Raw genomic sequence first — 16,178 nt, forward strand, 5'->3', positions numbered from 1 at the left:
TGTTATATTTAGTTGAGAGGCGGTGGTGCGGGTATGGCGTGTAGTATTTCTTGTGGGTAAAATCTAGCAAGCCGACATGTACACCATACAATAAAGTGATCACTCTCTCACGGGTGCCCATATCTCCATACAAAAACTAAAAGAGTCAAAAAAACCCATTATAAATACCACTTTCCCGCTAGTGCAACACACACCTCACCAAAAGTCACAACCCAACTTTCCCTGCAAAACTCACAAGCACAAAAGAAGGATGAAAATGCAGCCCAAGATTTCCCATTTCACTCTCTCCCTTCTCTTCTTGATCACTACTTCAACTTCCATAGCATACAACACTGGTGGTGGTGGTGGTGGAAGAAAGGTTCAATCTCCGGAAATGTCTTCTATGCCTAACGGTGGGACGGGGACCCCGACGGGTGCCACTGGCTCCGGCCATGGCCCCAACTGGGACTACCGATGGGGGTGGGGATCGAGTCCAGGAAGCGGATGGGGTTATGGTTCAGGGTATGCCCGGTCTCCCAACGGATTTGGAGGCGGCTTTGGCTTTGGTTCTGGTTCTGGTTCTGACTCAGGCTCAGGCTCGGGTTCTGGAGGTGGTGGTGCTCAAGATGGTGGGCATGGTTTTGGAACTGGTTATGGAAGCTCGGGAAATGGCGGTTCTGGTGGAGGAAATGGTGGCGACGGGAATCACTCGCCACCGGAGTCTAAGGACAAGAGGAACCATGGTTGAATGTGTTGCATGGCTTTTAGATATATGATGATTTTACATGGTGTGTAAGCTATATATATGAGTTTTGCTTTATAAGCCATAGTGGTATGACATATTATGTAGTTTCAATTGCAATTAAGCTCCCCTCTCTCTCTTGAATATAGTTTCCATGCTAGGGAATTAAGTACTCTTAATTAACTTGAGGGATATTGTTCTAGGGATTAAAGCTCAAAAGTTTATGCAAATTTATGAACAACATTTACCTCCTTAGCTAATTTTCAGTGGTACATAATAGTTTTGGTTGGTCAAAATTTGAATTTCTTTGCTGGGATATAATTATTCATTTACTGTCCAAGATTTCTAACAGCTAGCTTAGGAGCTGACCGAAAAAAAAAAGAAAGGTTAATCGAAATAAGAAGAAAACTCCGAGAGGATTGATTAAACGACCAAAGCTTGCGAAAGAAAAAAATTATAATATTGGGGATCATCCGATCATATCGACTTCATATAAATATAATATTTTGATAAGAGCCATGAACTGTATCTCTCTCCAAAGCTTGGGAGATATATAGATTGTATTAGTTAGGCTCATGAATATGAAAACCTGCACAAACAAAATGATTGGAACTTAAGCCGTGCTCGAAGCTTAGTATAGCCCGTAGCAAGTTTTTTCTTTTCTTTTTCTTTCCTTTTTTTTTTAGATAAAAAAATATAAATTTATTTGTTCTTGGACCCATACTCTAATAATTTCAGTAGCATCTAAATTCACCTAATATGGACTTCTGACTGCAGAGGAGTAATTTCACTAGTCGCTATATACCATTCTTTTATTCTCATTTTATTTTTCAAAAGTTAATGTAACTTATAAAATTATTATTGAATTTGTGATAGATCACTATTAAATTTTAATTCAATAATGATTTTAAAAATTACATCAATTTTATAAAGATAAAAAATAATATATAACATTACTTAATCGTAAGCCGAAAGAGCGTTGGGGAAGATATGAGCATGTTTTGATCACTACTTTTGACTGTTCTAATGCTAGCTTATTGCTTTGTAATTGTACCCTTCCCCCTTAATCGCCAATTTGATTTTCTCATGAATTTTCCCATCACTTGTCAAGCAAATTTTAGGTACCATCTTTCTATTTTTCTAAAATTCTCTTAAAATCCTCCTAAAGTTGATGTTGCTTTCAAAATCACCATTAAATTTTAGATGAATTATACTTGAATTTTGATCAAATTATAATTTTGAAAGTCACATCAGCTTTAGGAGAATTTTAAGAGGATAAAAAGATGGTACCTAGCATTACTCTTACGACCTCACCATATAAGATCCATAACCAAATGTGAATGTGGGATTTAAGGGTATTTTTTGGCTTTCCACATCCATATAAACAACACCCCCCTTTCCTTTTGTTTGCTTCATGATAGTTGTTTAAAACATCATTATTTTACTCTCAAAAAGTACTCTTCGCTTTTTCTCGCATGAAGATGGGGGCTAAATCATGAGGACTAAGAGTCAGCATCAGGCACTACAACATGTAAGGTTGGATTTTAACGGTAAAGACAATGTCACTTGCAATGAAATTTTTTTAAAACAATAATCAAAATTTCTAAATTCCCGTTTCATGGTCACTAGATCCATAAAATACTAATAAAAATCATACCATTAAAACTACATAGGACTAAAAGATATGTCGTCCCCAATGAGTAGTTCGCTCAATCTGCTGTGGTCCACACCACATTAAGCGAAGATCACTAATTCGAATCCTCTTTTCTCTTCCCTTATATGGACATGTCAAAAAATAAAAAAAATAAATTATCATTAAGTCCAAAACTTGGAAAATTGCAATTCCATATATTTACCATCTTTGACGTGATACAAGAATAAATTACTCATTAAGGATTCAAGCACGTCCACCAATAAATTACACAGCTCATTGGGCTGTGGACCGCGCTCTCTCTACATTTTCGTTTTTACAATCAAACAAAAATAATCTAGAGAAAATTTGAGGGTCTCTTTATCTGCCCTGCCATGCACGTTCTCGATGACTTCCTCTCAATACCACGTCCACAAAGTGACACAGCAACCCCCACTGATCACCAAAACGTTTTGGATAGAGGAATATATTTCCAGCGGAGAACACAAAACCATCAATTTGGCTGCTTCATCCAAAGAGATGAAAATTGAATATATCTTCCTTGCTATATACATGATCTATAAATGAGGGGAGAAGAATTGTCAAACCAAAATTCTCTCTTTCTTTTTGGCAAGTGACCAAAATTAACTCTTGAAAATATAATATAAGCACAGTATGAAGAAGATTACAAATACAAAGATTACTACTAACTTTGATGGCAGGTTGAGCAAACCATGAAATAGTTATTTAAGGGGTAATTTACCTTTTGCTCCCATGAACTATAGCGCCTCCGCACTTACCCCCATGAACTACCAATTATGACACCGGATCCCATCAGTCAAAGAGGTTAAAATTAACGGTCAACGATCATGTGCAAGGCATGTGCCATTTTTAATTTTTCTTTTACTTTTGCCCTCATTTTAAGTTATTTTCATGCGTTGGATTAGGGTTTAAGAAGGTATAAATGTCATTTTCTCGGTCTGAAGTGAGGGCAAAAGTTGAAAAAAAAAAATTAAATGACACATGACTTGTATATGACCATTGACCGACGGTCAATTTTAACCCTTTTGACTAATGGAATGAGGTTTTTTGTCATAAAATGGTAGTTTGATGGGATCAAGTGTCATAGTTGGTAATTCATAGAGAAAAAGTGACACGGCGCTGTAGTTCATGGGGACAAAAGGTAATTAATTACCCCAACATTTAATCAAAAGAAATAAACACATAGAAAACTGAAAAATGACATCTACCAAACTACAAACATGGACACTATAATGCAAACTAAAAAGAGCATAGTCACCAAGCTGACTTCCATCGACTCAAAGAAACTATATTTTCTTCATGGAAAGGCCTCAGATATGTGAGATAAATCATTATCTTAGAAAGATAATCATGCAATGTAGGCAAAATATTTCAAAATCATCACCGGCCTCAAATAAATAAAGGAGAAAACAAATATATAAAAGCCCCTAAGAATTTTCACTCTTCACACAGTATAAAAGCTTTAATCATTTCACCAATTATGGACTATCATATCAAGTTTGTAAGGGAATTGTAGTAAAAGTTCTAACACCCAAAGCATTATATATAACTGTTCATTGGGCTTCAAGAGATCTGCCAGAACAATTTAAGAACAGAACCACTAATTCTGGGATATTCTCACATTCTTAAAATATGCAATACCACCCGAAACTTCAACATCAATTCAACCAATATGCACCAACAACGCAAAAAGATAATATTAAATATAAAACAATTTGCAACTTCACTTATCAACAATAATTTCAAAATTGCAATTTTTGGGATAGAACCTAGAAAAAAATCAACGTTCAATGAGCTTCTTTGTACCAAATCCATTCAAACAGTGTTACAACCTCTGCTATAATCACTTACCTTGACATTGCAGATAATTTTTTGTGCAACTATTTTTATGTAATTTGATTCCAATTTCATGCTCAAATCTTGCGTTAAATAATGAGAATTAGGAAAATTCAAAAAATAAAGCACAGATTAACAAACAGGCACAAAAACTTATTCAATTTAACTGTCATAACCCATCTCTACACCACACAAAAACAAGCTAAAGAATTAGAGAAATTCAATATTTCTTAATTTGCTATACACACAAACATGAGAGAGGGACAATGGGGAAAGAGATTACTCAGTGGTGGCTTTAAGAGTTTTAGGTTCGATTCTGCCAGCGTACTTCCTCAACTTAAAATCTCAGAAGAGGGAGCTTTGTCATCCTCATTGCAATCTCTATTTCCCCCAATAACTACTTCAAATCAAATATAAACTCAAAAGCCCAAAATTTAACCCATAATAATAATAATTTTAAGAACAGCTAACGATTCGAGAATTTTGTTGCCTATGAATTTCTTGCAGTGAAAAATGATTTGGAAATGTAAAAACAGAGAAAGAAAAGGAAAGAGTGAGACCCGCAAAATTTTCTCGCAAGAGAAAATCCTGCATTCCGGTCTGTTGAGCTTGGATTTCACCAAGTCATCGCTGCGATCTTCTCTTTCATCACGATTAAACCTCAAACATATGCGTGGAGAGAGAGAGAGAGAGAGAGAGAGAGAGAGAGAGAGGCTGAACCTGAGGGGTTGCCCAGTTGAGATGGAAAAGCACCAAAGGTGGTGAATTTATAGGGATGACCGCTAGGGTTTTATCCGGGCTTTGCAAAGATAGGATATGCACGTGTTTTGTTTGCTGAAATCTCGGCTCCATCTTTGAAATATTTGCAATGGGGCGTCTGATTTGGAAAATTTAGGAAACTTCTTCAATTTTCAGAAGTATATGAGATTTTGCAATTTAAAAATTTGTAAGGTTAGTAAAAAATATTGTTAAAAGTAGTGTTGCTTTTTATACCCATTTATCATGCGGGACAAAATTGTAAAATTATTTCAAAATTAATAGTTATTAAATATTATTTTGTGTCTTGAGAATCTTTTAAAATTGAAAGTTTCTCTATTCTCTTTCATCCGGATCAAGAGTGAGAATGACTTTTCCTTGTAGTCCCTTTCTCCCCTTTTTAATTAGAAAAAATAAAAATAAGGCAATTACTATTAAGTAATTACAATTGATTTTGTGAGATTTGTTTAAAATTTGGCATGTCTATTGACTAAAGAACTTGCAAGGGATTTGGTGTGAAAAATATCAAAAGAGATGAGATGGGATTAAAGCCATTAGAGAATGATCACCATTAGTGAAAACTCAACTCAACACTTCAAATACTAAGATCTTGAGTTCAATGAGCTAAAGTACATTATATGTTGTGATTGCAAGCACTATAAGTTTTAGTTTTTAAACTAATTTGATATCCCAAAGTTAGGTTACTCAGAGCTTGGAATGTTACAATTGAGGCTGTCTATTTTGTACTTAATAAGCTTATAACATACTTATGTTGAATTGAATTAGTTACATAGCACTTTTGATAAGCCTATATATTTAAGTGTCAAATGTGGTGCCACCTTCTTAGACCAAGGGCGGAATCACCCTTTGGCTTGGGGTGTCCGGTCCCTCCAAGCCATATGGTGGTTCCCAAGAAAATATATATTTTTAAAAAATAGATCTTTAAAATTAATTTTTGCACTCCCAATAATTTTTTTTTAAAAAAAATTGACTTCTCAAACTAAAAACTAAAAGTTATAGTTCCGCCCCTTTGTGAGACTAAGATTTTCTCTTTGTTGCACTCATGACTCTAGGATATAGACACAAGACTAATCCATGTGTTGACTTAAAAGAACTACCCAAATAGAAGAAAACACGTGTGAGATATGTCTGACTTGTCAAATACGATAGCTAGTTCAAAGATTGTCCACCATGATATCTTCATTAGCTTTAACTTATTATTACTATATGAATGTTCAATCCTCAAGGCACCTTCATTTATGTATGAGTTTTTCTATTATAGTTAAATTGTGTTTTGATTTTGAAAATGACAGAGGATTGTAAAAGATTTTTCAAAATCAATATATTAGCATGAGATTATATATCTAATTTGTGGTATGAGATTGTTTTAAATTGAAGGTAGCATTGGAATAAAAGAGTTAAAGGTCCAACACACACAAAACTATTGTTTTAAAAGCAAGCAATGATTAAGTGTATGCTTTAGTTTTGCACAACCGCAAGTAGATCTAATGGTTGGATTTACTAGACCATTAGTAGAGTCTAACTGTAAGATAAAATTATGTTTGATCTAATGGTTGAGATTAGATGATCGTTACTAACAATTACGATATAACAATAATAATTAAATAACTGTTAATAATAATTCAATACAACAATCAAAAATGACGTGTCTGTTAATATTTAATGATCAGATTTTGATGACTGCTAAAATGGTAGTTAATTAATGTTAATTGTGAAATTACATGTTGAGCATGTTAGTGAACATACATTAAAACGGTTAGTTTAACACTATAAATAGTCCATTGTAGACCAACTTTAAATACATAAAATCTATCTTCTTTAGTCTCTCTACAAATCTTTTGTAGTCTTAAAAACTTGAGTCTCTTTCTTGATATAATAGAAAATTTGAGGATGTTGAGGTTTGATTTTATTTTGATACAAAATGCAATTAAACTATTTGAGATCCATTATAATATGTGGTGTGACTGTTTACCTACCAATTAACAGATAATGTCAACTGAAATAAAATTAGGGTCAAGATTGAGACTTTCTATAATGACTTGAAAAAGAATAGCTTTCTTGCAAGAAAATAAAATTAATTATAGATAGCATATTTATGTCTTACTGTTATATTAAAAATGATGTGACTATTAAAATCATTATTAGATTTATAATTGATCATTATTGAATTTTGATCGAAAGGTTTAATAGCCACATCATTCTTAGGGCCTGTTTGAGATTGCGTTTGAAGAACCTAAAAGTACTTTTAACATTCAAAAAGTTCGTTTGAGAAAAAAAAAAGTATTCGTTTGATAAAAACAATTAAAAGCGTTTTTAAAGGTTTAAAAAGTCTAAAAATGGTCAAAATGTACTTTTAACAAAAACTTAAAATTAAAACTTTTGCTAAATTTTTTTTTTTTAACTTAAAATCTCTATTTCTTAAAATCAATTCCAAACATGCTTTTAACTATCCACGAGTAGAATTACTCAGAAAATACGGCCAAAAAGAAAGAAAGAGAAAGAAAAAGACGTTCATGCGAATGGATTGGATTTTGTGTTGGATTCCAATAGGGACGACTTGCACCATTCGAAAAACCAAAATTCCAAATTCCATTTTCTCGTAAAAAAGGAATAAAAACAAAACCCCACCAACGCCCTTCTTCCACGTAGCAAACGCCGTCAACAACCGACTTTCCCACCAGATAAAAAAAAAAGTACTCCCAATATATCCACACCCGAAAAGATCCCTGTCATATATAACATCTTCAAATATACCCTCAGATCCACTCCCACTTGACTCTACAGTTGGCTCCATTACCAGAGGCTCGCCAACAAAAAATTGGATACACAGAGAGAGGGAGAGAGAGAGAGAGGGAGAGCGCCTTGGTTTCATCAGGCTTGAGAGGATGCTCTGTTCGGGTCGAGTATTGGCGGTCTCGTACCCGCCAAACCCGCCGCGTCCCAACAGTTGCCATTTCTGGAGCTCGAGAATTCGTCATGTAAACCCCAAGCTCAGCTCGAGATGGCGATCGAGGGCCTCCGACCCCGACTCCTCTTCTTCTTCTTCTTCTTTTGCTACCTCCATCGACTCCGATACTACCGACAAGAACGCCGCCGGGTGACTCTCTCTTTCTATCTCTGCTTGAGATGCATATTTTTGTTGTTGTTTGAAATGATTGAATCATCTGGTTACTGTTGGTGTGTTGCGGTTTTGGATTCAGGTTCTGTATAATAGAAGGGCCTGAGACAGTGCAAGACTTTGTCAAAATGGAATTGCAAGAGATTCAGGATAATATTCGGAGTCGTCGGAACAAAATTTTTTTGCATATGGAAGAGGTGAGTGGATTAAGTAGCGACTCTTTCTTTTTTTGAGAATCATTCGCTGTGCTTTTATGATTGCTATCAGGATTAATTTGGTTTGTCTGTGAGTAATATTCTCGTTTATAATTATAATACTCCTGAAAACAACCTCATAACATTACACAAAATAAAGAGTTTCAAACGAGATTCTTTATATATCAATATGGTGTTTTTTTTTTTTTGATAAATATCAATATGGTGTTACTATTGAAAAGGAGTATACAAACGTATATCTTGTAACCTTGGACATAAATATGTACAGAAAAATGGAAAACAGTTAATAAATTTCCTATAACAATGAGCCATTACTACCTCGTCTACTCTCATAACTGCTCCTCAAATGTATTCTTTATCAATTATTGGCTATGGAGTCCAACATACAATTCAAAATCTCTCTTCTTCCTTATTAGTTGCTCTATCCAAAAAATTATTCTTATTCTTCCTTTGATTGGTTTGCCAATTGGATTGATACTGGGAATGATCACTTGTGATTAACTGTCTCTAGCGGTTTTCAAATGCTGGAGACCAATTACCACCAGCCTGTTGGGGTAGGTCAGAAAGTAGAAAGAAGATTGACAAGTTGGAAGAAGATTACTTGGCTCGAGGTGGTCACCTAACCCTAATCAAGAGTACGTTATCCAGTTTAGCTATGTACTTCTTGTCTCTGTTTCCTTTATGAGCCCGATATAGCTAGAAGATTGGAGCGTCTTCAAAGGGACTTCCTTTGGAATAGTGTAGGTGGTGAGCATAAGTGTTATCTGGTGAATTGGACGATTGTTTGTTCCTCATTTCCTAGAAGAGGAATGGGTGTTAAAAAACTCCTCCAACATTCATATCCATTGGAATCCAAGTTTCATCGGGGCAGTCCAACATTGGGAGTTGGAGTCCCTTGACTTGTTCCTCAACCTATCATATTCTTCGAAAATCCATTTGAAGGACCCAAACATAATGTTGTGGACCCAAGCATGCAATCACAATTTTGAAGCAAAGAGCTACTATAATTCTTTAGTGCCTGGAGAGCCTTCTATGTTCCATGCTTAGGCCTTCATTTTAATTTTACATTTCTTTGATAGGTCTAACTTTATGCTTAGCTCCACTTGTCTAATTTTACATTTCTTTAACAGTTCTAACTATAAATAACATATAGTGCAGTATCTTATTTATCAAGCTTAATAAAGTTGAAATAATGGGCTGGAATAAATTGCCTGTTTTCTGCTTGCATTCCTCGCTACATTTTCTTTTTATTGACATTCTTCATTATGTGTAGGTTCGTAGGCTGAGAATACAGCAGAGGATTAAAAACGCAGAACTTGGAATTTTAAAGGATGAGCAAGAGAGTGAACTTCCTAATTTTCCATCATTCATTCCATTCTTGCCTCCTTTGGTGAGTGTTTTTTTTTTTTTTTTTTCATCGAGTAGTATTTTTATGGTGACTACATCTTTCAATAACTTTAAATTATTTTTTCTTTCTTCGACTCGACCTATGTTACCTGAATTTTTTCTTTATTGAATCATAGAAAATTAGAGCTATCTTCTCCTTCAAGATGTTGATCATGTGGTAGATAATCAATATATTGCCTGCAGAGTTCAGAAAACCTCAAGCTGTATTACGCCTCTTGTTTTTCTCTTATTGCTGGGATTATCATTTTTGGGGGCCTTCTAGCACCCACTGTAAGTTATTTCTTGGACTAATCTTATGTTCTACTAATGATTCATAGACGTTAATTTTTTGATGCTTTAAGTTTTACTTTGTGTGTGTGTGTGCGAGTGCATGTGTGTTTGTATTTTGTGTGTAAGGTTGGTTTGAAGGAATTATGTTCTAAGGCCATGTAATCTTGTTTCTTTTTATTGTACTGGTTTGAATTCTTGATTATGTTCCCTTTTGGTAGAGAGAAATGAACGTGGAAAATGTTACCTGATCAAAGTAAAGACTTAATTAAGAATTTCCTGCCACATTTTCCTCTTTATTGTTCAAAGGATATTTTTTTGTTAAATGCTTGGCTGGTATTTTCCAGCAAGTAGAAGATATTGATTGCGTTTAAATCCTGACTTAGGGCACTATATATGTATATCAAATGAGAGGAGAGGCATTGTGATATTCCATATTGTGAGTCATAAGCCATACAGCTAGACCACCAATGACTAATCTCACTAGTGGAAAGTATTTTGGATTTGCAAGTACACTAGTCTCAGAATTGTACCATGAAGAATGATTCCTCTAGTCTGGGAACACTTCCATCCTCACCTCTAATGCAGCAATACTAGCTAAAATGGCCCAATGGTTTCAGTGCAAATTAAGAATCCGTTATTTTGTTATGTTTGTTCGGGCATCCCTGTTAATTGAAAGAAATTCAGTTTTAAAACTAGAATGTATTTAAAGTGGACAGCTGCACTAGTAGTGATGTTTAGTTGGTGTATGCTAGTCAAATTGAAGTGGACAGCTGCACTGGGAATTCATCTCATGGCGTTCACTTTTTGGTGGTTACTTTAAACTAAGCTATAAACCACATGCAAAGGTGAATTAAGTAAACAAGATTCATATTATAATCAAAATAAGAACCATGACCCACAACTATGGCCTACATCTCGCAATTACATACATTACCAAATTACCCCTAACTCTAGAAACTTAAAGACAACTGTAAAATGAAATAAAACACTGATAATCTGATAGACTACCATGGATGCTCACTCTTGGACCAAAAAATTCTCTTTGATGTCATGGTTCCCATATCTTTATTTTTTTGGTTTCCATGTAGAATATGTTATATTTAATCATCCTTTGCCTTTACTTTAAGATGACCAAGTCAAAACACCTATGGTAAGATTTGCAAATTGCCATGGCATCAAAATAAAGAAAAGATGATCCGAATAATGTTCTAGATCAGTCCTTGCTGATGGAGGGCATAGGAGTTTAAGATCCATTGGGTTGGAGCACTGTAAGAGCACAAACAATGAGTGGCAGGTCAACAATCCTAAAGTTTTAGTAAAACTGGGAGTTTATTTAAAGTGACATGACAATAGTGTTTTGTGAAAAGATATGACTGTCTCGAATTCAACAGAAGATATTGATGTTGAGAAAGCTGAATGCTAAATTACAATTAATGTTGCTGGCCCGATATATCGACTACCTCCAGTTGTGTAGCTCATACCGATGGGTCTCCAATTGACCAAAAGAAAAAGGGAAAAGTCACTGTTAATGTTAAGCTTTTTAAAGTTTCCTCATTTAAGTTTTAGGATGGTCAATAAATTTAGAGCATATAATTAGGACCTAGGTGAACATGGGGACGCATATAAAATAACTCGTGATTTGTTGGGAAACATGCTCTTAGTTTCTAAATTCTATCTTTTCCTTATGCTTCCTCTATCATGCCTCAGTTGGAGCTTAAGTTGGGACTAGGAGGCACATCATATGAAGATTTCATCCGAAGTATGAATTTACCAATGCAATTGAGGTACAACTCATATCTAGGTCTCTTACCTCTCAATTTCTCAAGTTTTGGTTTGTTAGAGTTCGATTTTCACTTGCTTGTAGAAATGTGCAGAATTTTTCCATGAAAATGTTCATGATCCAAAAATTACTGTATCACTATCACTTACAAGTGGTTTAGAAACTAGACTCATCATCCCACAAATCAATTTCTATTCCTTTTGTATTTTTTCTTCCAACCAAATGTTGACACTACCTCTATTCCAGAATTTTTTTCCGCCTTCAAAAATCCAAATTTTTTTAAAGGGACATAATTTAATGCATTATCTTTAAAATAAAAAGTTACCCGTTTTCAAAATTACTCTCTTTGTCAAATAAAGTAAAATGAAAAAGAGTTATGGAGTTTTCAAATAAAATAAAGGGCAAGTTAGGAAAATTATTAAAATTGTATCTATTTACTTTTCAAAGTCACATAATATTTTGGAACATGTCAAAATGAAATAGCGGACAAACAATATGGGATGAAGGGAATAATATCTCTATGATCAATTTAATTATAAGCAGTTTCCTTGTTCAGAAGCTATAACTTCCAGCCAGCTCCTTTAAGTTTTTCTGGTGATGCTCTTCTGTATCTTTATCTTTAATTGCAAAATGACTGAAATTATGTCACTCCTGAAGGGGTATTTGGATGAAAAACAATTCTAATACTCTATTGTAACACAAATGTGTGATAAATAAATTATATTTGAATCTGTCTAACTTTAATGGGGGTGATAAAAACTTGAGATAAGCATACTAAGTGGTTTTCCGTTATCCTTTGTGCTGTGTTTGGTTAGGGAACAAGTATTACTTAGTATTGACAACAGTAGGGAGTTTTCTGTTATGATAACATCCTAAACTCATTTTGGCTCAAAATTCTAACCAGAAAAGGGGACTCTGACAAACATTTAAGTACAACTTGTTTGTGTGTGATGATGCAATGTGGTGCAACATCTTCCAGATATAGTATAGGTATTTAATTTTAAATTCTCCAAACACTGCCAAGAATGAGAACTTTTGTTGTCGAAAGATTTTGTAACATATTGTAAATGTTTACTAGAGAAAAGAAGAAGAAGATAACAATAGGGTGGGGTAAATGATGACTTATCACTCCATTCATAAGATCGTAGACCAATGCTTTAAAATATGTACTATGTAGTTGATCCGTTACCATCTTTTATCGCCATCAAATTTATTTGTGAACCCAAAAGCTTCAAACTTTAGAGAGGCACATTTCAGTAATGAGCTGCATTTAATCTACTTGATATGAATATTATAGATGATGCCAATATGCTGCTGTTTGTAGTTTTGTATATTAACCAGTTTTCCCGTCACAAACTGCAGTCAGGTTGATCCCATCGTGGCATCATTCTCCGGAGGAGCAGTTGGGGTGATCTCAGCATTGATGGTAGTTGAAATAAACAATGTAAAACAGCAGGAGCATAAAAGATGCAAATATTGTCTTGGAACTGGTACGAATGTTGGATTTTCTCCCATATTCGTATTACTACTCTCTACTTTTACACTTGTTTTTAACATCTATGTTTGAGATGGTTGTACTATATTATACTCAAGCATGGGCGGAGCCACATACATTTAAGTTGGGTATTTGCCTCATTTTAATTTTAAATAAGTTAGGGTTAATTTTTAGAAACTTTTTTGTGTGTTTATCTAATTGCAACCACTAAAATAAGGTATCAAGTTATGAATTTTTTTTTTTTTAATAAAAGATACCATTGTTATTAATTAAAAAGTCCTCATTTCCTTTTCACTTTTTCATAATTAATCAAACCATATAATCAATTGAATTGTTTGCCTAAAATTTGTAATTCAATTGAATCAATTGCTTTGTTTTTATATGCAACATGAGTGGTTCTGTAGTTTAGGGTTTACATTTCATGATTTTTTAATGGATTAAATTTTTTTTTTTTTTTTTGGTATGACAAAGGGGAATTGATTACTTAAAATACTTGATAGTTGCTGATATAGTGTTATAGTTAATTTAATTGCTTGGCTGAAAATATGCATTAGATCATAAATATCATATATTAGTTTAATTAAGTTTGAAACATTAGTCTGTCAGGCTTCCAAATATTTGAACTCATTAGGACAATTATAAAACATTATTTATTTTTGTCGACAATGATATATGCGAAACAATTTTTTATTTTATTTTTTTGCTGCCTTTTGTTTAATCTTATCTTATGAAAATTTGTTTATTGCCCCCACTCGCATAAGATCTTGGCTCCACTATTATACTCTAGTACTTCGAGTGGACCAAAATGGAACTTTCAGTTTCCAAAGAGAGGAAGTAAGCCCATTTTTAATGGGCTACATAGATTCATTCAGCTCAATCTAGGCCTGCATCTTCAGTCCCTTAGGCCATCATGTATTTTCTCATTTAATTGATCATATTCTGTTCATGTATTCAGCACAACCATGACGTAAGCCCATCTCTAATTCACTTTTTCCTTTCTTATCCCATTAAGGAAGTACTAAAATTCACCAACCATTTCTGTGGGATGTTTTCTTAGGAGTTGCGTCAATGGGTTGAATTCTTGTATTGAATTGGTCAGGTGAACTAGGTAGTGATGGGTTGAATATTTGTATGGCGAAGGTGGGTTGAACTAGGTAGTGATGGGTTAAATTTGGTTATTAGTGGCGGTGTATTTGAGATGAGACAGACCAATGAACTGGGATAGCTCAGTCAGGGTAGAATTTAGGCAAATCAGCGGCTGATGAGGTTGAGAAAGTCATAATATTGATGTTAATTTAAATATTCATTCCAAATGAATTTGGAAACATCCAAAATTATATATGGTGAATTTCTACTGGATCTGTCCTTGATTAATGGAGGGACAAAATGACACTTTGTTAAAGGACAGGGCTGACATTGATGCAATTGGAAGTGAAAAGGTGAGATTGAAACTTGGAGCAAACTCCGAGGAGGTAAAGCGTAAAATCCCATTTAATTAAAAATAAAAGGAAATTTGAAACCTTAAAACATGGCGTTGGAATGGTCTTTATGTAATTTATAAATTGATGCAATCAATGAAAATGGAATATTGAACCTTAGTCAAAGAACAAGAGGGGTGAAGCATAAGAAACCCATTAGAGTATAATAAAGGAAACTTTGCTTCTGCAGTTTACTCCAGTGCATGGAGTTATCCCATGAAATGATTTTGATCTTTCTCTGAAATTCATATTAAACATAAACCTCCAATTTAAGTTGATGTGATTTACCTTGTATGTATTGTATGCAATTTGGATGAATAAGTGAAAACAAGTACTTATGAGTTCGTACTTTGAGAATCTGATACCTGAGAAGAGGATGCATACTTGGTCTACGTGTATCCACTCTTATCTTCTATAATTGATTAAAATGCAGGATATCTCGCTTGTGCTCGCTGTTCAAGCACTGGAGCTTTAGTTCTTACTGAACCGGTATCAACGGTCAATGGTGGAGATCAGCCTCTATCTCCACCTAAAACAGAAAGATGTTCAAATTGTTCAGGATCTGGAAAGGTTGGACATCTAACAATTTGGTTTAATGTTCTTTTTCCTATATTGAATCAGGAATTTGATATATATGGAATCAAGTTTTGATTCTGATTCAACGGAATCAATTTGGTTTTAACGTTCTATATCCAATCACTAATGAATGGAATCAAAACAAAAACATCTTCAGCCATTATTCTGATTCTTATGAAACTGTAAACAAAATTGCACCAACTAATTTCACTAACTTTTTTTTTTTTTTTTTGCTTTTAATTATTATTATTTTTCAGTTTTAACACCTGTTTTGAATTTGGCAGGTTATGTGCCCAACATGCCTTTGTACTGGAATGGCGATGGCTAGTGAACATGACCCTCGGATTGATCCCTTTGACTAGAGTTGCATGCATCATCATGAGCTGCTCTCTTGTACTATTTGAATGTACAATTTTATGCCACAATTGTCTTCCGGACACACAAAGTAATTTCTGTATAGACCAAAAGCTTAAGAAAATTATGGACATCTATATGCCAATAAATTGTATTCTACGGCCAAGGTTCAGAAGAGGAGCCACACGTGTATTTCGTGACAACAAAGTAATTTTTGTATATACAAATAGCTCAAAGAAATTATGGACATCTTCATCTTGGGCGCCAGCTGCCATGCTTGTTCTGTGTCACCTAATTACCCCCATGGGATTTGTCTACTACATGCAAACATAGCACAAAGAGATTTACGAAGACAAGTTCACACATCAGTGATATGGCACTGCCATGTCAGTATGCCACATCAGCAAAAAAGAAGAGGTTGTCGAAAGATGCATGCTGTACATCATTTGCTCACCCATCTTTCAATTAGTTATACTCAT

At 34.3% G+C, this 16,178-nt stretch overlaps 2 protein-coding genes, 1 long non-coding RNA gene and 3 other non-coding genes across 6 annotated transcripts; 2 read left to right on the plus strand and 4 right to left on the minus strand.

Annotated features, from left to right (window-relative positions):
- The first annotated feature begins 153 nt into the window (after positions 1-153).
- Positions 154-976, plus strand: LOC132190291 (uncharacterized). The gene has a single exon (XM_059605236.2). It carries the CDS (start codon positions 251-253, stop codon positions 725-727), a length of 477 nt encoding a protein of 158 aa, XP_059461219.2. The 5' UTR covers positions 154-250; the 3' UTR covers positions 728-976.
- A 1,560-nt stretch (positions 977-2,536) lies between these two features.
- On the minus strand, positions 2,537-4,943 carry LOC132189947 (uncharacterized). The gene is made up of 2 exons (XR_009441076.2): positions 4,513-4,943; positions 2,537-2,929 (listed from the first exon to the last, which is right to left on the minus strand). It is a non-coding gene; the product is annotated as an uncharacterized LOC132189947 (long non-coding RNA).
- LOC132191155 (small nucleolar RNA SNORD34) lies at positions 3,697-3,785 on the minus strand. Its single transcript, XR_009441187.1, has one exon. It is a non-coding gene; the product is annotated as a small nucleolar RNA SNORD34 (small nucleolar RNA).
- LOC132191194 (small nucleolar RNA R30/Z108) lies at positions 4,509-4,612 on the minus strand. Its single transcript, XR_009441223.1, has one exon. It is a non-coding gene; the product is annotated as a small nucleolar RNA R30/Z108 (small nucleolar RNA).
- Positions 4,787-4,867, minus strand: LOC132191170 (small nucleolar RNA Z107/R87). The gene has a single exon (XR_009441201.1). It is a non-coding gene; the product is annotated as a small nucleolar RNA Z107/R87 (small nucleolar RNA).
- Positions 4,944-7,756: 2,813 nt separating the features above from the next.
- Positions 7,757-15,948, plus strand: LOC132190139 (orange protein). The gene is made up of 8 exons (XM_059605037.2): positions 7,757-8,103; positions 8,207-8,321; positions 9,613-9,729; positions 9,930-10,016; positions 11,724-11,800; positions 13,159-13,286; positions 15,203-15,339; positions 15,630-15,948. The coding sequence occupies exons 1-8, from the start codon at positions 7,892-7,894 to the stop codon at positions 15,705-15,707; spliced, it is 951 nt and encodes a 316-aa protein (XP_059461020.2). The 5' UTR covers positions 7,757-7,891; the 3' UTR covers positions 15,708-15,948.
- The last annotated feature ends 230 nt before the right edge of the window (positions 15,949-16,178 follow it).

This window comes from Corylus avellana, chromosome 9, assembly GCF_965113065.1.
Source record: "Corylus avellana chromosome 9, dhCorAvel1.hap1.2, whole genome shotgun sequence".
Lineage (NCBI taxonomy): Eukaryota > Viridiplantae > Streptophyta > Magnoliopsida > Fagales > Betulaceae > Corylus > Corylus avellana.

What these genes read in the sequence shown, in the direction of transcription:
- LOC132190291 (XM_059605236.2), top strand. Translation starts at nt 251, where the DNA reads ATGAAAATGCAGCCCAAGATTTCCCATTTCACTCTCTCCCTTCTCTTC.
- LOC132190139 (XM_059605037.2), top strand. Translation starts at nt 7,892, where the DNA reads ATGCTCTGTTCGGGTCGAGTATTGGCGGTCTCGTACCCGCCAAACCCG. An exon ending in AATTTACCAATGCAATTGAG is followed by an intron (nt 11,801 to 13,158) that starts GTACAACTCATA and finishes CACAAACTGCAG; the next exon opens with TCAGGTTGATCCCATCGTGG. An exon ending in CAAATATTGTCTTGGAACTG is followed by an intron (nt 13,287 to 15,202) that starts GTACGAATGTTG and finishes ATTAAAATGCAG; the next exon opens with GATATCTCGCTTGTGCTCGC.